The sequence below is a fragment of the Aegilops tauschii genome, chromosome 2, assembly GCF_002575655.3.
Source record: "Aegilops tauschii subsp. strangulata cultivar AL8/78 chromosome 2, Aet v6.0, whole genome shotgun sequence".
NCBI lineage: Eukaryota > Viridiplantae > Streptophyta > Magnoliopsida > Poales > Poaceae > Aegilops > Aegilops tauschii.
This window is the reverse complement of record NC_053036.3, coordinates 353,612,787-353,638,211: the sequence shown is the minus strand read 5'-3', so window position 1 is coordinate 353,638,211 and position 25,425 is coordinate 353,612,787. Positions and strand designations below refer to the sequence as shown.

Sequence of the window (25,425 nt, the reverse complement as noted above, 5' to 3'; positions counted from 1 at the left end):
CGCCGACGAAGATTTGGGAGGCACACGCGGAACCCAAATGCAAGCTCTTCTCCGCGGCTTCGGCATATACATCCCAATGCTCCAGGGAAAGATCCTCACGGCCGACATGCTCGCTATTCGCGGATGGCCGCACGATCCTACATGCCCGCTGTGTCTGGGAGCACTGGAGACGGCAACTCACCTCTGCAAGGACTGCCCATTTGCGATTGCGGTTTGATCGCATGTTCAGGCATGGACCGGGGAGGCGCCAACGAACATGATGACAATTCTGCCTCCCATGGGAGTCTCCGACTGGTGGGATCGGCTCATCTGTCCCCTGTCCAAGGACGAAAGACACAGGCGTAGCGGTCACTTCCTCTACACCATTTGGAATATCTGGAAGGAGCGCAACCGCCGGATATTCATCGGCACCCGCCTCACTCACCTGGAGGTGGCGGCCATCGCGCTCGACGACATAAGAATGCGGGCTTGCGCCTTTGGCAGGGCACAAGTGACGACCGGCATTGGGTGATTTGGTTCACTTAGCATACCACAACGGTTCTTATAAGGGTTTCGTCAGGTTTCCCCAAAAAAACCTGTCATCTTTATACATAAACCCTTTTTTTCGTCTGAAATGAAAAGGTAGTGCTCCTGCCGGTTCCTCTAAAAAAAAGGTGGCAAAGCGGCGCCAACACCCAGGGGCTAACGGCCTCTTCGGCAGGCAGCCCACCCGGCCCCGCTCGTGCCCCCCGAATTTTCCATTCCGCATTTCTTTCTATTTTCTTTCTCCCCTTTCTCTCTCTCTCCCACCTCGGTCTCTCGGACTACAAATGCGGCGCTACCCGAGCCGCTGCGGAATCGAGTAGACAGCGGAGGAGCAGTGTTTCTGTCTGTCTCCCCGTCCACTAGAGTCAAAGGAGAGGGGGGGGGGGGGGGGGGGGGGGGGGTCACGTCGCAACGGCTAGTCGGGGCAGGCCTTCCGGGGCCGATGGACCCGCGCCGCGACGGAGGCGGAGGCGGAGGCGGCGCCTCCGGCGATGGCGACGGCAACAGCCAAATGTGCGTGCTGCGGGGGGTGCGGGTTCCTGTTGTCGGTTGCTGTCGCGCCGGTTCTCGCGCTGTGATTTCTCGGGCGGTTTCGAGGATTTGCTGGATGGAGGGGATCGACTGGGGTTTGGTAGGGTCTTGAGACTAGCATGCGCTTGAGGGACTAGAATCTGCTGGGCGTAATGGGGATTTCGGGAGTTCCGTGGCTGCTCCTTCTGCCGATCCGAAAATAGAGGGATCTTGCCGTCGATTTGCTAGATTAGAAGATCCTTAGGTGCCCCGTTTGTGTCTATGGAGTGTCGTAACTCGATTTACTTTGTTCGATTGGGCCGTCCTCCTGCACCGATGCACGCTCCTGCTGTTGCTTTTGATGCAAATGAGATAATAGGAGGATTGTGTAAAGTTTGTGTGTTTAAAACTGGATCGAGATATTCTTGGCTCCGAGGGGTCGAAATGGGAGCATACTGATGCTGGATTGGTCATACTTCGTGGCGTGTTTTTCGTTTGTGCAACTGAAACTAAACCATGTCTCGACTGTCCACAGAACTGAGTACTCGTCAGAAATTTCACAACTATTTCAATGTATTACATTAGTTGAACTTATGCCTGATCTCATATTGCTTGCTGCAGTCTGTGGGATTGGCAAGAGAAGGAGCATGGCGAACCTAGTGATGGAAATCATGGTACATCGCTCAAACCAATAACCAACATCCATGTCAGAACTGCCGATTATTTTTTGGACTTACTGTATCATTATTATTATTTTCTCAAAAGACGTTGCTAAGTTCGTGTGGGATTGCCTCAACCGAGATGATGATGATGATGAGCTACTTGGATTACTGGGAAATCAAACTCCTCTGCGGGACTGCCGGGCCTTCTTTGATATTGGGGGTAGGAAACTTCTTTTTTCAGAGAATTATCGGCACTATATTACTCTTGAAGTTTTGCTTAAAGGAATAAGGTTACTTGTGCCAGATATCACTTGCAAGGAGACACTAGACCTGGAGGAGTCTCGGGAATCAAAGCGGCGACGCGTTTTGGAGTACCCTTCTGAGGTTAATCAGCCAGAAGTTGGTGATCATGAAATGTGTTCTAATTTTGTCACATCTGAGGTGGTTCACTAGTAGCTGGCTATGTTCAAAGTTCGTCTATTTTTTGCTATTGCTTACACTATTGCGTCCTTTGTTGATCAATATCTCAGGTAGCAGAGACTTCATTGCTTTGCACTGATGAACCACAGACTTTAAACTGGAATATGCAGATCAATTCAGATGATTTAGGTTCATCCTTTTACCACATATGGCTTATTGTCCGGCAGCTGCCTACTGCCATGCCTTTTCTGTTTGCTGAATGGATATTTTTGTATCAGATAAGTTCAGTTCCTTGTCTAATGGAGCATCCTACGAGCCATCAGATAATCAATTGGATAATTACTCTGAAGGAGCTACTATCTACTACACGCCTGATCAAATGTTAGTTCCTATCTGGTTCCGTTAAAGCCAATTTGCTTTTAGTTCTCATTCTTTTTGAATCATGACAAGTTCATATTTTGTTTGTAGGCCTTCTAGCCAGGAGAGCATTACATACATTGGTTGTCAAACCGATGTGCCAGGTCCGTACAAAGCACATTTTCTATGTCATCTTTGAGATTTAAAAAAAGTTTCATCCAATGTTACTGTCAGGGTTTCCAGTCTATGCATATATTCGCCATATTGTCAGTATTTGTCCTAGAAATGTTTGTAAAGAGTATTCTGTTTTGTATCTTCTTTGCAATTGCATTGCGGTATACTTGCAATTTGTGCAACTTGCTGTTGTTTGGCAATCATAGTGACTTGCTAAAACAGAATTTGTGTAGCTTTCTCCAGCTATTCACTTGTTCTTTCTATCTATGACAGGAACAAGTGAGATTGCTCCGGTGACAGAAAGTCTCATAATGCATGAGACTAGGAAACTTTCTACACTCAAAGTATCTAAAGGTATTTAAGTTTGGATAGTATCTTATTATTCATCAACTTACCTTACACACTTGAACCTCTAGTAATATATATGTTGATCATTTGGCTTTGCTTCCCTATTAGGAGGAAGCTCGATGATCAAGGCGAAGCAAAATGTAACTACATCTATAGCATACCCTTTTACCCTTATCAAACCATCTTGGGAAGAAGGAGATGTCACTCTCAAGGATATAAATCAGCGCATCCATGCTCCTCCAAAGAAGCCTCCAGAAATCCTGGAAACTTCAGCTTTCTCTGGGAAGCCGGTCATTGGCAAGACAAGAATCAGAACAGAAGGTGGGAAAGGCAGCATCACAATACTAAGAACCAAGGGCTGAGAATTATTACAGCTTATTTAACAGCCATTCCCTTGATTGCTTTCAAGAATTTGGTCTTCTTGTGCAGGCCTCTATAGCATTTCGATTTTTCTTGGTCACAATTTTTGTGCCATGTGTTCAGAGTTACTGTGGATGGCCAACTCTTTGTTCAAAGATTCAGCATTCATCTGTGGTATATTTTAGTGGCATGCGGCTAATGATATATATATGGACATTTGAGTTAAGAATTAGCTTCTACTTTTACTTCTCTTTCATGTTCTTCTTATGGTCTCCTGAAAATTGCCCGATGGTTCAACATTCAAATTATGGTATCGGCTTGATCACTATCAGATCTTAAATTTGAGTGGCCCTGGTGAGAACCAGAATTGCACCGGGGGAATTAATTCGAAATAAAGTTGATTTCTAGTCATGAAAAAAAATGAAGCATGAGTACTTAGAGCATGCCTAGCTCTTCCCCCAAAAGTCATTAATCCCCAAAACAATGGTTTGGTAGCTTTCATCTCCCAAAATTGGCCGCTCTAGCCTATTTTTGCTTTGAGAAAACACGAAGTCTCAACAAATTTAGGCTAGCCCGAGCGTCCCTCTAGGCCTCGACCCGCCTTGCGCCATCATTTGCATCCCCCACCCCCTTTCCCCAGCCTCACCGCCTTCTCCCCCACCTCATCCCTCATCGGTGCCAAAATTAATCGGTTTTGTTGTCGCCGCCAAGCCCCAATTTGGTCGGGACGGGGCCGCCCGAGCTCAGAGATGACATATAAGCCCCAATTTGGTCAGGACGGGGCCGCCTGAGCTCAGAGATGACGTATGAGCCCTGTGCGTGACCCCACGCCAGTCGAGGACACCAGAATTAGCCTACTTTACCGCCACCATGGCCAAACTCGTTGCTTCCTCCAGCTCCCATGCGGCATCGACGAGCCTGGTAATTGCCGATGCAGGCTGCTAGGGACCATCGCCGGCCTCCTACGCGTCCAGTCCTAGTCGGGCGCTCCATCGCCGTGGCTCTGACCCCTTCCGCATGCAAGGTGTTCAACAATTGCCTTAATGGTATTTCTTTTTCCCTTTTCTCCATTTATTTATCAATTACTGTCTCAAATTGATCATGGATGACTCCAGTGTGTAGATGGAGAGTGCCTGTTGTTCGAAAAAGGTTGAGCGTGCTCGGGCGACATCTCGTTCCTCGTCCAAGGCGTCAAGGTCATGTTGCCAACTATGCTCGGCTTCCTTTTCCTCATACAGGCATACTCGAGGTGTGTTGTGAATGTGGTTGCTAGGGAGTATGGCCTCGGGCGTCGTAAACCATGAAGAATGGAGTATAGCCCGTGGATCTGTTAGGTGTGGTGCGCAAGCCCCACAGTACAGAGTCAAGCTCCTCGACCCACTTGTTGTCAGCTTCTTCTAAATATCGAATCAGGAGAGGCTTGATGCCGCTTAAGATTAAGCCATTTGCTCGTCCAATCTGACCATTGGTTGCGGGTGGTAAACCGAAGCATAGTCAAGCTTAATGCCTTGTTTGGTGCAGCACTCCTTTACCTCGTGGTAAAGTTGGACCCATTGTCCTAAATCCTAATGATGATGTGGGGAACCCCATAATGTTGTACTACGCTAGAGATGAAGTTAATCACTGGCTCGGCCTTGGCTGATGTTACAAGTTTTGCCTCGATCCATTTTGTGAACTTGTTGACCAAGAGCAGGAGGTACTTCTTCTTGTCTGTTCCTCCACGGAGTGGTCCGACCATGTCCAGCCACCCAGACCACGAATAGCCAGGTGATCAGAATGGTTCTTAGAGCTATGGCTGGCATGTGGCTTTGCTTGACAAAGAGCTGGCAGCCCACGCATGCATCTACAAGGTCTCGTGCGTCGTCTCGCACAGTGGGCCAATAAAAACCTGCTCAAAAAACTTTGCTTATCAAAGTCCGAGGTGTTGAATGATGGCCGCACACACTAGAGTGAATTTCCGAAAGAAGTTATTTTCCTTCTTCCTCGGAGATGCAACGTTGGAGCATGCCAGTGACACTGTGTTTGTATAGTTCCCCCTCATGGACCTTATATGCTTTCAATCGTCGAACGATTCGTGATGCATCTGTATGGTCTTCGGGCAACTCCCTGTGCAGCAAGTACGTAGGTATTGGCTCAGTCCAGGGTGCGATTACGGGTTACTGCCATAATCTCATGGGCCGCGGAGGTTTCCTCTAGTGTCGAGCTCTCGATTATCTCCTCGTTTGGCTGTATGGCCGCTGGGGTGATTAGCTCGGGCTCCAATTGCTCAGCCGTCTTAGCGGTTTGCTCGGCGTCACCTTGCCATTTGACCGATGGTTTAAACAATCGTTCAAGGAAAGTGTTCTGCCGTACTGGCTCCCGTTTGGCGCCCATCTGGGCGAGGATGTCAACAGCTTGATTACTGTCTCTCTGCATATGATGAAATTCTAGGCCCTCAAATCAAGCCGATAAGTCATGACTGTTAGGACCGAGAGTATATTGACCAAAGGGGGGTGAATGGGAGATTCAACTTTTCTTTCGAAAGCTTTGAAACCCAACCCAACTTCTTCATCAGAAGCATATTCATCGATGAAAGCATTGATAACAGTACATGCTTGATGAATCACATGTTTAACTACAATGAGAGTAATACAACATGCAAATAGATGTAACAAAACGAGGCAGAACATGGCTGGTACCACTACAAGAAAAAAGACACATCCGTGACATTTTGGGCCGAACGAATTTTTTTCCTGTCATGCTTATGACACTTCTATGACGATAATTGTGACAAAAGCACGTATCATCGTAGATGTGGTGGGCTCCTACTTATATGACAAAAAATCATGACAGAAAAACCTGCATTACATTCTTTGGGCCGTCCATGACGGAAAAAACCGTGGTAGAAGCGAGGGCGAGGAAAATTTTGGGGAGTTCCCAGTTACGATGGGTGGTCGGGGCCGAGTGATGCACGGAGCTTTGCACGTTTCTCTCGTACACTATGCGCGTGTGTGCGAGGCGTTGGGCTCTAACTCAACCCGAGCGAGGGGTTCGCTTACTGAACCCGAGCGATTGCACTAGCTACGTTACTGAACCCGAGTGATCGATCCCTTGGCTATTAACTGAACCCGAGCGATTCCTTCGCTACTGCGGCTAACTGAAGCCGATCGAACCAGCTGCTGCCTCTTGATGAACAGTGAGCGTTGTTGGGGGTTGGATGAATAGTTCCCGATGGAGGTTGGATGAACAGGACCCCGTGGTAGTAGAGGCCGTTGCCGCTGGATGAACAGGACCCCGATCGAGCCGGTTGGGGGTGGATGAACACGACCTGGTGGAGGGCTGGTTGAACAGTAGCCGGTGGAGGCTGGATGAATAGGACCCCGTGGAGGGCTGGTTGAACAGTAGCCGGTGAAGGCTGGATGAACAGGATCAGCCCGTGGAGGCAGGAGGGAGACGCCGTGGATGAACAGTCACAGGTGGAGGTTTAAGGAGGTCGACGGTGGATGAACAGTAGCTCGTGGAGGCTGGAGCGAGGCAGTAGACGGAGGATGAATAGTAGCCCGTGGAGTCTCGTTTTGCGGTACGCCACACCCCTCCCGATGAACAGAACCCCGTTTCGACCGTAGGAGGTCGAAGAGAAGTCCGTTTCCTCCGTTTTGCGGTACGCCACACCCCTCCCGATCAAAGGACCCCGTTTCAACCGTAGGAGGTCGCAGAGAAATCCGTTTCCTCCGTTTTGCGGTACGCTAAACCCCTTCCGATGAACAGGATCTTGTTTCGACCGTAGGTGGTCAAACAAAAGGCTGTTTCCTCCGTCCTACGGTACGCCAGGCCTCATTTCGGCTGTTCCGTCCAAGCAGTTGGCCCTCGATGAATAGGATGCATTCCGTTGCCTCCCGATGAACACGACGCAGTTTCTCCATTCCGACCCAGCCAGTTGGCTGCCAATGAACAAGACGCCGTTGCTGCCCTCCGCTGCCTCTCCATGTACACGAGCCCTGGCCGTACGTATGCGCGAGTAGGCATTCGAGACCCCGTCTGTATGTACATACGTGGCCGTATTTACTTTCTTGCATCCTGGCTATACGTACATGTACACGATATAGACGGGACTGCGTGACATGCTACATCCGCGCCTCTACTACACGTGCCCTTCCTTACTCAGTCACGGTTCATCGTTGCAGCCTGCAGACAGACCGATCGACCAGTATGTACGTACAAGTTCGCGACCAGATAGACAACCCTAGTACGGTTCGACCGGGTGGGTCCCAGCTGTTAGGGAGGTAAGGAGGCACTTTCTTGCGTGCCAAGATATAGCTGGTGGGTCCCAGCTGTCAGGAAGGTAAGGAGGCACTTCCTTGCGTGCATAGATATAGATGGTGGGTCCCAGCTGTCAGGGGGAGAATCATATTTTTTGCCTGGAATATGGACGCACTTCCTTGCGTGCGAGGATGTAGTTGATGGGTCCTAACAGTCAGGGGGAATGTTTTTTTTTCGTGAAATACGATTGCCCATCCGGTGGGTCCCTGCTGTCAGGTGGAGGAATCATTATTTTGCGCGTAATAAGGAGGCACTTCCTTGCTGCGGCCGTGGACCCAACTGTCAGCCTCTCCACGTACAGTTCTCTTCCGATGGAAGTCGTTCCTTGACCACATTGACCACGCCGCGCCGAGAGCACCAAGGCGGTGGACGATGGCGAGGCCTAGGAAGGGGACGACGCAGAGCCGGAGAAGATGCGACAGTGGATGCCCACGCAGAGCCGGGGAAGATGCGACAGTGGATGCCCACGCAGAGAGGAGTACGAGGGTTGACTGGTTCGGCTGTGATGTGAGTCTTCCATCGCCGCAGAATAACAGGGGTTGTGGGTGAGTAAAGGGATCGCCTGGCCAGAGGTTGGAGTAGGGTGGGGTGGTGAGGCCTGTGCGGCAGCAGAGCCGGCCACGGGAGGCAGGAGCAGGCGGCTGTCGGTGTCAAAACCGACAGATCTCGGGTAGGGGGTCCCAAGCTGTGTGTCATGGATCGATGGGTAACAGGAGACAGGGGACACGATGTTTACCCAGTTTCGGGCCCTCTCTATCGAGGTAATACCCTACTTCCTGCTTGATTGATCTTGATGAATATAGGGTTACAAGAGTTGATCTACCTCGAGATCATATGTCGTGGTCTAAGACCTAAGAGTATGATGAGTAGTATCATCATCCTCTAGCAACTAGCCTGGCCTCGGCTTATATAATGTACCGGAGGCCTAGGATAACAAGAGTCCTAGCCGAATACGTTGGTGGAGAGGAGTCCTTGTCTTGATCACCAAGTCTTGTGGAATACTCCTTGTATGCGGCATGGGCTGCCCGAAGTGGCCCATGAGTGAACCGCCATGGGGGTCCCCGGCCCGATCCACCTGGCCGGGAGACGATGTGGTGAGTACCCCCTAGTCCAGGACACCGTTAGTAGCCCCCTGAACCGGTCTTCAAGTTGGGGACGCTCCTCGATCCTTCCGAACTGTTCTTCATCTTCGGTCGTCGGTCTTGAAAACTGGTTCAACAAATCTTCTCATCTTCGATCTTGAGGATCGCCGAAGTAAATCCAAAGAGTTTACACGTCGGGTATCCGAGGAGCCCCTTTAAGTTATCAGCCTTTATCAATGGCTTGTTATTTTTATGCCACACCTCGGGTTTGAAGTTGTTCTCGGGCGGCAGTGTCCTCTTGCATCCAAGCTCCAACGTCGGACTGTATTCGAGGTATCTTTTGCAGCCGAGCACCAACGTCGAACCGCTTCCGAGCTCCAACGCTGGAATGTATCCGAGCTCCAACGCCGGACTGCATCCGAAGATTATTGTTACAGCCGAGCTCCAATGCCGGACTATATCCGAGGTGTCATAGATCACCTTGGTTCAAAAAAGTTGAAGGAGTTTAGCCGAGCTTAATGCCGGAAATGCCCTCTATGGAACCAGCCACTGGTGCCCGAGCTTTATGCCGGACTGCTTCCGAGGTGGTGCACCACCTCGACAGCGGGCCGATTTTTTTGTCAATATTTTTGATTGGTGCAATTTATTGCCGAGATATATAGCCAGTAGCCGTCAAGGTGTGTATCGGTCGAAAACCTGAGATGCACCTGAAGGATGACATAAGACCGCTGATCCCAGTAGCCCCTCAGTCTCAGGTTGATTCGCAAAATCGTCCTGAGGATCAACTCCTAGCTCGGCAGAATACTTCGAGACACAAACAGCGTGTGCAAAATCCTCGAGACTCAGGTTGGGTGCGGCCGACCAACCTGAGGATCATAATCTCCTCGAAAACTATATTGCACTTAAATTTTCTGCATTGGATTGCCAATGCAGTAGCCCCCGAGACACTGGTCGGGTGGCAACACCAGATCAGGGGATCGATGTGCCCCTTCAATATTTATAAATAATGAGCGTGAAGCCCAGTAGCCCCCGAGCCTTAATGTGGGCACGGGTGGCCGAATTAAGGATCGATATCCGGAGTAAAATCACAAATTATGTGTAATGATTCTATGTATCGAAGTACTTGACATCATTGATGCTCGGATCCACATTGTCCAAAACTTTGTTGATCGACCATCGGCTTCAACCTCCTCGGCCAGCAGCTGGGGAGTGTTTGTCCTACTTTATTAAGCCTTTATAAGGGCAAAGGTTTACGGCAAAGAAGGCAATCCGGTCATACGGTTTTATAAACAAAGGTACGTGGATAGATATGTTATATTACTTTTTTAATGTAAGAAACATAAGGAAAATAGTCCCGCTATCGGTTCCTTTCCTTGGGTTGTCATGCTGACCATGATCATGAAACCTCACCTCTAATCAATGTGGGAGGAAAATAATGAGGATTTAGTTCGGAGAAAGTTTCCGAACTCTATGGTATTAATGAACCGAAATTTTTACTTCCATCGTTGCCGACCAATTATATCCTTTAAGATCGCTAGCTTTCGGCTTCACCCAGTCTGAGGTACTAACTCGGATGACCCGGTAGTAACAATCACAGAGGTGCTCCCTTTACCGCCTAGCCGAACAATCGGGAACGTAGGGGTAAGCACAGGAGCCAGGCAACCCAGCTTGGCCAAAATCTTAAGTCAAATTGATGCATATTTATGGCTTTATAACGATGGTTGCGGAAGGCAGCCCTCGTATATTAAATACAAACGCCGATGATATGTTTATTTTGACTCCATTGCGACCGTTTATCAGTTGAAAGTGGTCCATCGTCGGCTTCCACCCCCTTGTAGATGCTACGCAGGATGTTTTCGCAATAACAAAACAACCCTTAGCCGACGCCTCGGTGCCCGAAGGCGGTTGTGTTAGCGGAAACAAGGCAATCAGATATGCGGGCTTTATAACTTTCACTTAGTCATAGGAGCTTAAAGTTGGGAGGCCAGTTACTAGCCTCCGGTTAGTGTTCGGCGACAGTCGAGGTCAAGCCGTAAACACTTCAGCCAATGTTATGAGCGGACCATCACTTAACACGGGGTGACCTCCATCCATCTTATAATTTAGTACAGTCATCGGATTGCTGACTAGTTTACGCTTATTGTGACAGTCAGTTTTCGGCTTTCTCCATTGAGGCGCTTAACCATGCAAGCTGGAAGCACAATCGCAGTGGTTCTCCCTGGGCACACCTAGCCGAACAAAGCGGAACATAGGAGGCAAGCACGGGAGCCGGGCAACCCAACTATTTGACCGAAGACACAATTCGAAACCGATGCATATATAGCAATATCCGAGAATGTTTTTGCCGAATCTCTAAAGTTGTCCGGCGTTGCACTGCGAGACTAATGCTGGAAACACACAAATAGTTTAAAAGTGCCCTAGGCTCGAAAAGCCAAAAAAACCGATTCCAAAGTTTAATGTCCGAACTAGATCAAGTGTTCGGTGCCAATCCGAAAATTGGTCTTAGAAAAAGAAAATTGTGCTTCTGTCGTGCTTTAACATGACACATCCTATCTCAAGACTTCAAGCGGGTCAGCCTACGGCTTCAACCTCCTATCCCGAAGGTGGAGTACTTCTTGTTAGGCCAGTTTAGCAAACTAAACTCTAGCGGCTTTGAGAGAGAAATTAGGCTCCTCGGCTATTGACCACACACTCGCGTCGAAAAAAGGAGTGATATAAAAAAACTTTGCAACGACTAAGAAGAAGAACACTTATTATAAACAGCTCTCACTAATTTAAGAGCCCCCAAGTGACTTGGGTAAAAGAATTTTATGTATAATGATTGTATGTACCGAAGTACTTATATCATATATGTGTTCACTCAAACTTTAAACGCGTCTTAACCGACCGTCGGCTTCTCCCTCTTCGGTCAAGGGCCGAAAAGTGTTATGTACTCCACCTGTCGAGAATATCGACGGTGTTTCCGATAACCAGGCAATCAGGCCATAAGGCTGTAACAGACAAAGCGCGCTCAGGGAACTTATGTTATATTACTGACGAAGTGTAAGAAGCATCTTCGAAGAAAATAGTACCTCCACCGATACCTTTCTTCGGTTGCTCATTGTTACTATGAGACTTGTGCAATAGATTTTTTGTACTCATGAGTTCTGTTGTGTGCCGACCATGATTGAAAACAATCAGAGCGCTAGCTTTCGGCTTCACCCAGTCTGAGGCCCGAGCTCGGATGACCCGATCGTGACAATCGCAGAGGTGCTCCCTTTACTCCCTAACCGAACAATCGAGAACATAGGGGTAAACACAGGAGCAAGGCAACCCAGCTTGCGGAACACTTAAGTCAACATGGTGCATATTGTGGCGTAATACACGAACAAGGAACGAAGCCATACAAGTATAATCATATGCAAGAGGAAAGGCTTCATAAAGGAAGCCCCCAAGTAAACGGGGTATTTGAATTTGTGTGTCACAAATAGAGTTTTGACAAGGAAGTTTTTCACATACCACTTTTTGCCAAAAAGGTACGATGCTTGGTCGAACCGAACAAAATTTAAAACTAAAAGTTTTTGAGCATGAAAGCGACTTAGCTGGTTAATGTGTTCAGCATTGATGACGTGGTCCGAGCTTGATGCGGGACAAGGTCCCAGCCCTCAAGCCGGTCCTGAAGTGGCGGAGCGAAGAGCTCGGCACTCCGAAGTGGCGATGTAGCACGAAGAATGTGGCAAGGTATAACCCCCAGTCCGACTGAGGCGACGGAGCAGGCCGGCAGTATGACGCCGAAGTCCCCGGTGTGGGTTAATGAAGTGATGACGAAGCCCCGGTCCAGCCGAGGCGACAGTGCTGCCCGACCCGGGTCATTTACCTGTGCACAGAAAATAGTGCAAGCCGGAGATAATAGTAATATGAATAATTTTTTTGCATAATTAATAATTTATGCAAAGTGAGTAATAAAAGAAATATGGCCCGTGTGCCGAACACTCGATGAGGTAGAGCTCTCTCAATGATGCCGAAGTCCCCGAGGCAACCGAACACGTCGGTATGGCAACACGACCAACAAGGTGATCACGTGAGCCGATTTACGCCGATTGGGACGACGGCGTCGGCTTGCCGAAGAGACCACGTGACGTAGTCGAAGTCCATTGCCTGCACATGTAAAATAGTGCAGGCGAACAACAATAATATAAATATATAAAAATCCTCGCGTAATTAATTTACGCAAGATAATTCATTTAAAGATATGTGGCCTGGCGCCGAAGTCAATGTCGATGCAAGGCGTCAGCGTGATGCGGTAAAGGCGTGGCAAAGCCTGACTTCACAGGTTGGACCGAGTTCCGGATGCGGCGTTTGCCGGACTATGTACGGAAACTGACCGAACCACCATGTGACTGTCGTTAATGTGGTCACCATTTGCTAGACCTGTGTACAGATGATGGAACAAACCAGAGTAACAATTCCTTGGGAAAAAGAAACCCAAACAAGCAAAAATTACTAGGATAAATAGCACCTGGTTTATTTGTTGTGGCAATCCGAAGAAAGGTGACTCCCAAAATTGGGACTCGATCCGCACACCCATTGCCTAATGGGCGATAAAGCGACGGCCTGGCGATGCTGTCAAAGGTTGGCTTGCCGAGACAAAGTCCTCGGTCCAGCTAACGTGACAAAGCTGGTCGGCTGGTGATGCCGAACTCACCGGAGTATGTTGATGAAGAAATAGCCAAGTCTCCGGTCCAGCCGAGGTGACGGAGCAGGTCGATGAGGAGATGTTGCAGCTGCCATGTCAGCCGAGGTGTTGAAGCAGTTCGGCGTGATGGACATCGGCTTGAAGAAGCAACAGTGCGGCCATGCTGACGCAGGTCATGACTTGTGACGCGGTCAATGCCGGCTTGATGAAGTGACCATGCGGCGATGCCAGTATGCCCGCTCCGTGTAATCCGTGGGGCAGCGATGTTGATGATGATTTATCCTTTACGATGCCGAACTCTTGTTCGGCTTGCCGAGATGATGATCCGAAGAAGTTGAGCTCGGCTCAACAAAGCGGCGACGTGTCTAGCGCAGGTCGGCAGCCGTGGAGCAATATTGCCGGACTGGTTTGACACCAGCGTGATGGTAAAGATTACCTCGGAGGAGGCTTAAAATTTTATGGGTACATGTTTAAGAACAACGCACAATACCCTAGAAAAAAAATTCCTTCAAAAGGGTTGTCCAATATCCCGTTCATGAAGAAACATGAACTCGGGCCGGATTCGTATTCGCGCAGAAAATAGATACGAAAATTGGTCCACTCATCGGAAGGTTCCCGGATTTTGAACCGTCGGATCGAGCTGAAATTTGGAGGGGTGGTAGATATGGGAATTCCACAGCAGATAACGGTTGGATCTTCCAAAGGACCTCCGAGTTGGGCTCTGGAGACTACGCCCTAAACTCGTCCAGATTCCCGTCCAGATTTGACAGGGCTCCGGTATATCATAGATTGCCAGAGATTCCTCCATCGGAACTCGACGAAATTTGGCATGGTTGTTGTAGACTTAATTCCGCACAATTCCACCGAAGGAATCATCAAAGCGATGCTCGAGGAGGTGGTGGCAGCGGATACAAGTTTTCTGTTCGGAAAAAATAGCACGGTCGCCCGAGGGCAATGTTGACATTGAGCCCCCGAGCTCCATGGATGATTCTTTCATGATCATGATAGAGATCAGAGTTGATGTTGATGAAGGCCCTTGTCCGAACATGATGATTGGAGGTAGGGCGCAGTCCTCGGTCAAACCAAGGTGACCAGTCGAGCCGGCGATGAAGACGCTGACGTCGCAGTTGATCTGCAGGTGAGCCATTGATCTTTTGCCGATCACACAGCGGAACTCTCAATGAAAGAACCATTGTCGGTGTCAAAACCGACAGATCTCGGGTAGGGGGTCTTAAGCTGTGTGTCATGGATCGATGGGTAACAGGAGACAGGGGACACGATGTTTACCCAGGTTCGGGCCCTCTCTATCGAGGTAATACCCTACTTCCTGCTTGATTGATCTTGATGAATATAGGGTTACAAGAGTTGATCTACCTCGAGATCATATGTCGTGGTCTAAGACCTAAGAGTATGATGAGTAGTATCATCATCCTCTAGCAACTAGCCTGGCCTCGGCTTATATAATGTACTGGAGGCCTAGGATAACAAGAGTCCTAGCCGAATACGTTGGTGGAGAGAAGTCCTTGTCTTGATCACCAAGTCTTGTGGAATACTCCTTGTATGCGGCATGGGCTACCCGAAGTGGCCCATGAGTGAACCGCCATGGGGGTCCCCGGCCCGATCCACCTGGTCGAGAGACGATGTGGTGAGTACCCCCTAGTCCAGGACACTGTCAGCGGCACCGGCGCTGGTTTGGGCGGCTGGAGCAAGAAGACCAGAGTTTGAAGAAGCACTACGGCCGTTGGATGGACAACATACGGTCACTGGAGCTAGAATCATTCATATTGACTAAGTTGACAAAGCCCTCCGTCCGCGTCAACTTAGTAGGCCTACAAGTCAGGCTCCCACTATGGTGGGTCCCAGATAGCAGGGGGATTATTCATTTTTTGTGCATAATAAGGAGGCACTTCCTTGCGTGTGAAGATATAGCTGGTGGGTCCGAGCTGTCAGCAGGGGGAACGTTTTTTCGTGAAATACAGAGGCCCTTCCGATGGGTCCCAGCTCTTAGGTGGAGGAATCATTATTTTGCGCGTAATAAGGAGGCACTTCCTTGCGTGCGGCCGTGGACCCAGCTGCTAGCCTCTCCACGTACAGTCCTCTTCTGATGGATGTCGTTCGTTGACCATGTTGACCACGGCGCGCCGCGAGCACCAGGGCGGTGGACGAGGGCGAGGCCTAGGAAGGGAACGACAGGGAGCCAGGGAAGGCTCTGCAGTTGTTTCCCATATGGAGGGGAGTACGAGGGTTTACTGGTTCGTCTACCCTCACCGGAGAATAACTGCAGGTGTGAGTAGTGGGATGGCCAGGCCAGTGATGGGAGGAGGGTGGGGCAGTGAGGCCTGCGCGGCAGCACATGCGGCCACGGGAGGAGGGAGCTGGCAGTCCCGCCGGCGCTTGTTTGAGCAGCTGGAACAGGAAGAGCGGAGATTGAAGAAGCACGACGGCCGTTGAATGGACATCCAAAAGTCACCGCTGTCTTGTGTTGACTAAGTTGACACGGCGTTGCGTGTGCGTCAACCTTTTTTTAGGAAAGCGTACGCGTCAACCTATAGTAGGCGCACAAGTCAGCCTCAAATATGTGGAAAACAACATACAACCCATTTGCCATTATTTCTAATAATTTACAGCCCATTTACTAATTCTTAAGGTTTTTTTGGAGCCCATATTCTTTTTGTTAGCATTACAACCCATATTGTGGCCACGGTTAAAAAAATATACGAAATTTTGCATATTTTGGTGCGGTTCGAACTGTTTTTAATCCCGAAATTTTGAGTCACATTCAAACTAATTTGAAAAATAAATTTATATTAATATAAATCCAAATAATTATCCACGCATAAAAATCAATGGAATTTAAAAATCTCGAAATGAATTTTTTTGAAACTAATTGCCGGTTTGATGTGTTTTTAAAAATGCACAACCCATTTCTCATTACGGATAGCCCATTTTCTGGGCAAGCCAAATGAAGCTCTCCTCGTCTTGAAAGGTTTACAGCCCAATAGGGCTGACAAAGGAGTAGGCCTCAGTTGGGTATTCTGCAAAAGAACAAAAAACTGGGCTAGCCATTTTCAGAAAGAAAAAACCTACTGGGCCGGTCTTGTGGTAAACATAAAATAAAAGGATGGCTAGACAGGCTAGAGTGCCCCGCACAACCCAGTTAACACTCTGCTTCCGTCTCAAAAACAAAAATAACTAGGCGATCTGCCGGGTCCCTGGTGTCAACCGCTTGTTGTGCAATTCTCTCATTTATTGACTACATTGACAATGGCATGGGACCCAGATGTCAAAAATCCATTAGGAGGAACCATTTTTTTGGCTTGAAATAAGGAGGCACTTGCTTGCGTACTGCCATGACCCTGGTGGGTCCCTGCTGTCATCTTCTCCACGTACAATCATCTCCTGATTGTGTGCGTGTCAACCTAGCAGGCCCACAAGTCATCCTCTAAACTCGTGGCGGACAAATACAGCCCATTTGAAAAAATAACAGCCCATTCCATACGTTCAAACAGAAAGTTCAACATTCAGAGCAAAGTAACAAGTCTGATCCAGATATAGAGTACTGAACTTCCGTGTTGACAACCATCATAGCCAAGTTAACTATCTACTCCCACTAATACTCTAGTAGTGTACAAGTATTAACTTATGCTTAGCTAGCTAGACGATGCCGGCCGCTATCTGCGGTACACACTAAACGCAGGCACCGACGTCCTCCTCCTTGCCTCGGACTTGCCAGAGGTGTGATAGGGTGCGTTGCTGGCGCGTGTTGGCCCTTTCCATGTCGGCGTGGTCCCTGAAGCTTCGACTTCTAAGCGGGAAACCCACTTGACGAGCTGGTAGTAAAATTCGGTGTCGCGACTGCGTGCGTGCCTGACAGCCTCCAGGGCTATTTGCCGGGCGCCGGCCTCCACGTAGTCGGCCCAGTTGTGAGCGCTCTGCGCGTGACTCAGAGCGTCGGTGCGCTGCAGCTCCATGCCCCGCTGGCGGCGCAAATCGGCGATACGCTGCTCCTCCGCCAGGCGGTCGCGCTCCAACAAGTCCTCATACTCCGCATTGCCATCTAAAGACCGATACAATGCCTCCTCCCTCCGTCTGCCTTCCGGTGAAAAACCGAACACTAGTTCCGGCGGTGACCTCCTCCGGCGTCGCCTATTGCGGGACAAGCGGGGGCATGACGGACGTGGCGAGAGTGAGGACAAGTGGCGAGCGACATCGGGCCAGTGGGGGCTTATGAGGATAGGGCGAGTTGGGTGATGGTGCCACCGGAGAAGGCCATGAACCAGTACTTATAGGCGGAAGGTAGGTGAACCAGGGTGTCGTGGGAAATGCATAAACATGCATGGCTTAGCATGCCAGCTTGCCGTGGGAAACTAGAAAAACCGAAATTATGACAGTGCCGTCCCGTCTAGTCCCGTCAGTGGTGCGTCCCGTCCGTGTTGGGTCGCACGTCGGCCTGACGGTCAAACGAGTGCGTTTGTTTCATCTAGATGAGGTACGTGCGTGATCCGCTGGTTATTCGGTAGGATCGAGTCGGTCGGATAATGTATGTGTAGGATCACAATAGCTGATGAACGTTCGCTGGGAGATAAGGCATTTGCGAACGTTTTTGCTGGTAGTTTCTTCAAATTCGCATGCATTTTCTTCAGAACATCATGTCAGTTTCTTCAGAGGTAGGCATTTTTACTCAAAAAACTGCCACCTTCGGATATTGTGTTGCAACTAAAACAGCGAGGAGCGCATTAGTAGGCTAGCTAGTGATCGATCAGTAACTTGTAAACACTGAGCGAATAGAAATAAGGAACTGCTAGTAACTTGTAAACACTGAGAACACGGAAATAAGGATCATGCTGTGCACAGTAGTAAGAGTCGATCCGTTCGAAATGTTCACACGAGACTCACAGGCCTGGCATTGTCATATGTGCACATTAGTAGCCCAAATTCACAACCAACTAGTACGATTCCCATACATAAGATCAACATGTTAATGCATCTCAATGATTCACAGATCATATACAAATATGTAGCTCCAAAAGCAAAGATCTAGAAAAAACATCTGTTCTTCCTACTAACATGGATGCTTCTCTGGGCCAACATTCAATATAGAGTGAAAGACAAATTTGTTTGTGAAGTCTACAATTCCTCTTGCAAACGTAAGTGGTTTCACCAATAGATGAAACCATGAGAATGAGCCACACATGATGGAGGAACATCCACTGCAATATGATTTGGTCTTCTCTCGATCACACGACGAGACTATTTTCAGAATACAAACTTTAACTTAGGCAAAATGATGCCCATTGTATAATCAGACCAAAGCAATGAAGCACCTAGTGTTGGCCAATAAAAAGTACAGTACTACTTTTGTGCAGTCCATGAAGTGACTATCCAATCTTTCTGTGTCTATTTTCAAATGGCACTGCATGCAGTGACTATACTATTCTCTTGTGCAGTTCCAACAAAATTGCGGTCACTTTGTTTGTTTGCCAAATAGCAACTGCTACTTCTTGAGCTTGTGTTGGTTTTTCCCTTGAAGAGGAAAGGGTGATGCAGCAAAGTAGAGATAAGTATTTCCCTCAGTTTGAGAACCAAGGTATCAATCCAGCAGGATACAACGCACAAGTCATCGAATACCTACACAAACAATCAAACAACTTGCACCCAACGCGATAAAGGGGTTGTCAATCCCTTCACAGTTACTTGCAAAAGTGAGATCTGATAGAGATAGATAAATGGTAAAGTAAATATTTTTGGTATTTTTGGTTTATAGATCGAAAAGTAAAAGATTGCAAAAAGAGTAAATAGGAAACTAATATTGTAGATCATAAACTTATACGATGGAAAATAGACCCGGGGGCCATAGGTTTCACTAGAGGCTTCTCTCAAGATAGAAAATATTATGATGGGTGAACAAATTACTGCCGAGCAATTGATAGAAAAGCGCAAAGTGATGATGATATCTAAGGCAATGATCATGAATATAGGCACGACGTCCGTGTCAAGTAGACCGAAACGATTCTGCATCTACTACTATTACTCCACACATCGACCGCTATCCAACATGCATCTAGAGTATTAAGTTCATAAAGAACGGAGTAATGCATTAAGCAAGATGAAATGATGTAGAGGAATTAACTCAAGCAATATGATGAAAACCCCATCTTTTTATCCTCGATGGCAACAATACAATACGTGTCGTACTGCCCCTACTGTCACTGGGAAAGGACACTTCAAGATTGAACCCAAAGCTAAGCACTTCTCCCATTGCAAGAAAAACCAATCTAGTTGGCCAAACCAAACCGATAGTTCGAAGAGAATTACAAAGATATCAAATCATGCATATAAGAATTCAGAGAAGATTCAAATAATATTAATAGATAAGCTGATCATAAATCCACAATTCATCGGACACAACAAAAAAGTATTACATCGAATAGATCTCCAAGAACATCGAGGAGAACATGGTATTGAGAATCAAAGAGAGAGAAACCATCTAGCTACTAGCTATAGACCCGTAGGCCTGTGGTAAACTACTCACGCTTCATCGGAAGGGCAGTAGAGTTGATTTAGAAGCCCTCTGTGATCGAATCCCCCTCCGTCAGGGTGCCGGAAAAGGTCCCTAGATGGGATTTCACTGGTACAGAAGGTTGCGGTGGTGGAAAAGTGTTTTCATGGATGCCTCTGTTGGTTTGGGGATATATGAGTATATATAGGCGAAAGAATTAGGTCAGGGGGTGCACAACGGGCCCACAAGGGTGGGGGCCGCGCCCTCTGTCCTTGTGGCTCCTCCGACATCATCTCCAAGTCTCCTGGTTGTCTTCTAGTCCAAGAAAAATCATCACGAAAGTTTTATTCCGTTTGGTATTCCTTTTCTGCGAAACTCAAAAACAGGAAAAAAACACGAACTGACACTGGGCTCTAGGTTAATAGGTTAGTCCCAAAAAATAATATAAAATACTATATTAATGCATATAAAATATCCAAAACAAATAATATAATAGCATGGAACAATCAAAAATTATAGATACGTTGGAGACGTATCAAGCATCCCCAAGCTTAATTCCTGCTCGTCCTCGAGTAGGTAAATGATAAAAACATATTTTTTTATGTGGAATGCTACCTAACATATTTATCCATGTAATTTCTTTATTGTGGCATGAATGTTCAGATCCGTATGATTCAAAACAAAAGTTTAATATTGATATAAAAACAATAATATTTCAAGCATACTAACAAGGCATTATGTCTTCTCAAAATAACACGGCCAAAGAAAGCTTATCCCTACAAAATCATAAAGTCCGGCTATGCTCCGTATTCATCACACAAAATATTTAAATCATGCACAACCCTGATGACAAACCAAGCAATTGTTTAATACTTTTGATGTTCTCAAACTTTTTCAACTTTCACGCAATACATGCGCGTGAGCCATGGACATAGCACTATAGGTGGAATAGACGGTGATTGTGGAGAAGACAAAAAGAAGGAGATAGTCTCACATCACCTAGGCGTATCAACGGGCTATGGAGATGCCCATCGATAGATATCAATGTGAGTGAGTAGGGATTGCCATGCAATGGATGCACTAGAGCTATAGGTTTATGAAAGCTCAAAAAGAAACTAAGGGGGTGTGCATCCAACTCGCTTGCTCACGAAGACCTAGGGCAATTTTGAGGAAGCCCATCATTGGAATATACAATCCAAGTTCTATAATGAAAATTCCCACTAGTATATGAAAGTGACAATATAGGAGACTCTCTATCATGAAGATCGTGGTGCTACTTTGAAGCACAAGTGTGGTAAAAGGATAGTAGCATTGCCCCTTCTCTCTTTTGTCTCATTTTTTTATTTGGGCCTTCTCTCATTTTTGTGGCCTCTCTTTTTTTCGTCCGGAGTCTCATCCCAACTTGTGGGGGAATCATAGTCTCCATCATCCTTTCCTCACATGGGACAATGCTCTAATAATGAAGATCATCACACTTTTATTTACTTACAGAATTAGAACAAAATATGACTCTATATGAATGCCTCCGGTGGTGTACCAAGATGTGCAATGAATCAAGAGTGACATGTATGAAAGAATTATGAACAGTGGCTTTGCCACAAATACGATGTCAACTACATGATCATGCAAAGCAATATGAAAATGATGGAGCATGTCATAATAAACGGAACGGTGGAAAGTTGCATGGCAATATATCTCGGAATGGCTGTGGAAATGCCATGATAGGTAGGTATGGTGGCTGTTTTGAGGAAGTTATATGGTGGGTTTATGGCACCAGTGAAAGTTGCGCCGCACTAGAGAGGCTAGCAATGGTGGAAGGGTGAGAGTGCGTATAATCCATGGACTCAACATTAGTCATAAAGAACTCACATACTTATTGCAAAAATCTATTAGTTTTCGAAACGAAGTAATACGCACATGCTCCTAGGGGGATAGATTGGTAGGAAAAGACCATCACTCGTCCCCGACCGCCACTCATAAGGAAGACAATCAATAAATAAATCATGCTCCGACTTCATCACATAACGGTTCACCATACGTGCACGCTACGTGAATCACAAACTTTAACACAAGTATTTCTCAAATTCACAATTACTCACTAGCATGACTCTAATATCACCATATTCATATCTCAAAACAATCATAAGGAATCAAACCTCTCATAGTAATCAATGCACTTTATATGAAAGTTTTTATTATTTCCCTCTTGGATGCCTATCATATTAGGACTAAATTTGTAACCAAAGAAAATTACCATGTTGTTTAAAGACTCTCAAAATAATATAAGTGAAGCATGAGAGTTCATCAATTTCTATAAAATAAAACCAGCTCCGTGCTCTAAAAAGATATAAGTGAAGCACTAGAGGAAAGTTGCCTAGCTCAAAAGATATAAGTGAAGCACTATTCTAATAAATCACGATTCATGCGTGTCTCTCTCAAAAGGTTTGTACAGCAAGGATGATTGTGGAAAACTAAAAAGCAAAGACTCAAATCATACAAGACGCTCCAAGCAAAACACATATCATGTGGTGAATAAAAATATGGCCTCAAGTAAAGTTACCGATAGACGAAACGAAAGAGGGGATGCCTTCCGGGGCATCCCCAAGCTTAGGCTCTTGGTTGTCCTTGAATATTACCTTGGGGTGCCTTGGGCATCCCCAAGCTTAGGCTCTTGCCACTCCTTATTCCATAGTCCATCAAATCCTTACCCAAAACTTGAAAACTTCACAACACAAAACTCAACAGAAAATCTCATAAGCTCCGTTAGTACAAGAAAATAAATCACCACTTTTGATATTGTTGTGAACTCATTCTTTATTTATATTGGTGTAATATCCACAGTACTCAAAACTTTTCCATGGTTCATATCCCCGATACTACCCATAGAATCATCAAAAAAAGTAAACAACACATAGAAAACAAAATCTATCAAAAACAAAATAGTCTGTAGGAATCTGGATATTTAGAATACTTCTATAACTCCAAAAATTCTGAAAATTAGGACAACCTAAGAAATTTGTTTATTAGTCTTCTACAAAAAGAATCAGTATTTTATCATGCTCCTGTTAAAAACGAGAATTTTTTCCCTGAGCGCAAAATTTCTGTTTTTCAGCAAGATCAAATCAACTATCACCGTAAGCTATCCCAAAGGTCTTACATGGCACAAAAACTAATTAAAACACAAAACCACATCTAACCAGAGGCTAGATGAATTATTCATTCAAAAACAGGAAATAAAAATATTGGGTTGTCTCCCAACAAGCGCTTTTTAAAAAGCCTTTTAGCTAGGCGTTGATAATTTTAATGATGCTCACATGAAAGATAGCGATTGAAACACAAAGAGAGCATCATAAAACATGTGACAAACAAGTTTAAGTCTAACATGCTTCCTATGCATAGGGATTTTATAAGCAAACAAGTTATCAAGACAAGCAAAAGCCACCATATGCAAGGAAGAAGAAAGAAATAATAGCAACCTCAACATAACAAGAGGTAATTTTGTAACATGAAAATTTCTACAACCATATTTTCCTGTCTCATAATAATTACATTTAGGATAATAATCAAATTCAACAATATAACTATCACATAAAATTTTTCTCTTCATGATCCACATGCATGCAAAGTTGACACTCTTCCGAAATAGTGGGATTATCATAAAATAAAGTCATGACCTCTCCGAACCCACTTTTATGAAATTTTTCATAAGATTGAATATTCTCCAAATAAGTGGGATCTAAAGTCAACACTCTTCCAAACCCACTTTCAATATTATTGCAAACATTATTATCAATCTCATATTCATCACGGGGCTTAAATAAATTTTCAAGATCATAAGAAGAATCACCCCAATCATGATCATTGGAACAAGTAGTAGACATAGCGAAATTAGCATCCCCAAGCTTAGGGTTTTGCATATCATTAACATAATTGACATTAATAGAGTTTATAATAACATCATTGCAATCATGCTTTTCATTCAAAGATCTATCGTGAATCACTTCATAAATTACTTCATCACAATTTTCAGATTCACGGATTTCAAGCAAAACTTCATGAAGATAATCTAGTGCACTGAACTCACTAGCAATTGGTCCATCATGATTGGATCTTTTAAAAATATTAGCAAGTGGATGGGGATCCATATCAATAGATTTTTAGCAAGCGAAGATGCAAGCAAATAGAAGGCACATAGTAACACAAGCAAAGATAGCGAACGAACAAGACGAACGGAAGAAAGGGTGAAAGAAAAGGAAAATCTTTTTGAAAATCGTTTCAGAAGTGGGGGAGAGGAAAACGAGAGGCGAATGACGAATAATTTAATGCAAGAGGTGAGAGTTTATGATGGGTACTTGGTATGTCTTGACTTGGCGTAGATCTCCCCAGCAACAGCGCCAGAAATTCTTCCTACTACTTCTTGAGCTTGCGTTGGTTTTTCCCTTGAATAGGAAAGGGTGATGTAGCAAAGTAGAGATAAGTATTTCTCTCAGTTTGAGAACCAAGGTATTAATCCAGTAGGAGACAACGCACAAGTCACTGAATACCTGCACAAACAATCAAGCAACTTGCACCCAACGCAATAAAGGGGTTGTCAATCCTTTCACGGTTACTTGCAAAAGTGAGATCTGATAGAGATAGATAAACGGTAAAGTAAATATTTTTAGTATTTTTGGTTTATAGATCGGAAAGTAAAAGTTTGCAAAAAGAGTAAATAGGAAACAAATATTGTAGATCGGAAACTTATACGATGGAAAATAGACTCGGGGGCCATAGGTTTCATTAGAGGCTTCTCTCAAGATAGAAAATATTGCGGTGGGTGAACAAATTACTGCCGAGCAATTGATAGAAAAGCACAAAGTTATGACGATATCTAAGGCAATGATGATGAATATAGGCATCACGTCCGTGTCAAGTAGACCGAAACGATTCTGCATCTACTACTATTACTCCACACATTGACCGCTATCCAGCATGCATCTAGAGTATTAAGTTCATAAAGAACGGAGTAACGCATTAAGCAAGATGACATGATGTAGAGGAATTAACTCAAGCAATATGATGAAAACACCATCTTTTTATCCTTGATGGCAACAATACAATACGTGCCTTACTACCCCTACTCTCACTGGGAAAGGACACCACAAGATTGAACCCAAAGCTAAGCACTTCTCCTATTGCAAGAAAAACCAATCTAGTTGGCCAAACCAAACCGATAGTTCGAAGAGAATTACAAAGATATCAAATCATGCATATAAGAATTCAGAGAATATTCAAATAATATTCATAGATAAGATGATCATAAATCCACAATTCATCGGATCTCGGCAAACACACTGCAATAAAGTATGACATCGAATAGATCTCCTAGAACTTCGAGGAGAACATGGTATTGAGAATCAAAGAGAGAGAAGAAGCCATCTAGCTACTAGCTATGGACCCGTAGGTATGTGGTAAACTACTCACGCTTCATCGGAAGGGCAATAGAGTTGATGTAGAAGCCCTCCGTGATCGAAT

The 25,425-nt window shown here is 45.9% G+C and overlaps 1 protein-coding gene across 2 annotated transcripts; it reads left to right on the top strand.

Annotated features, from left to right (window-relative positions):
* Positions 1–898: 898 nt before the first annotated feature.
* Positions 899–3,585, top strand: LOC109783607 (protein XRI1). 2 transcript variants are annotated; one of them, XM_020342198.4, is made up of 9 exons: positions 899–1,038; positions 1,657–1,709; positions 1,801–1,917; positions 2,002–2,138; positions 2,228–2,306; positions 2,396–2,498; positions 2,586–2,638; positions 2,922–3,002; positions 3,105–3,585. In XM_020342198.4, exons 1-9 carry the CDS (start codon positions 968–970, stop codon positions 3,356–3,358), a joined length of 948 nt encoding a protein of 315 aa, XP_020197787.1. In that variant the 5' UTR covers positions 899–967; the 3' UTR covers positions 3,359–3,585. The 2 variants fall into 2 exon arrangements, with proteins under 2 accessions (XP_020197787.1, XP_040254932.1); XM_040398998.3 differs by lacking the exon at positions 899–1,038 and adding an exon at positions 1,039–1,576.
* Positions 3,586–25,425: the final 21,840 nt, after the last annotated feature.

Bases quoted from the DNA above. Each gene is read 5' to 3' on its own strand.
- LOC109783607 (XM_040398998.3), top strand. From the start codon at position 1,494: ATGCTGGATTGGTCATACTTCGTGGCGTGTTTTTCGTTTGTGCAACTG. The intron at 1,710-1,800 runs GTACATCGCTCA...TTTTCTCAAAAG, and splicing joins ACCTAGTGATGGAAATCATG to ACGTTGCTAAGTTCGTGTGG. The intron at 2,499-2,585 runs GTTAGTTCCTAT...TTTTGTTTGTAG, and splicing joins TACTACACGCCTGATCAAAT to GCCTTCTAGCCAGGAGAGCA.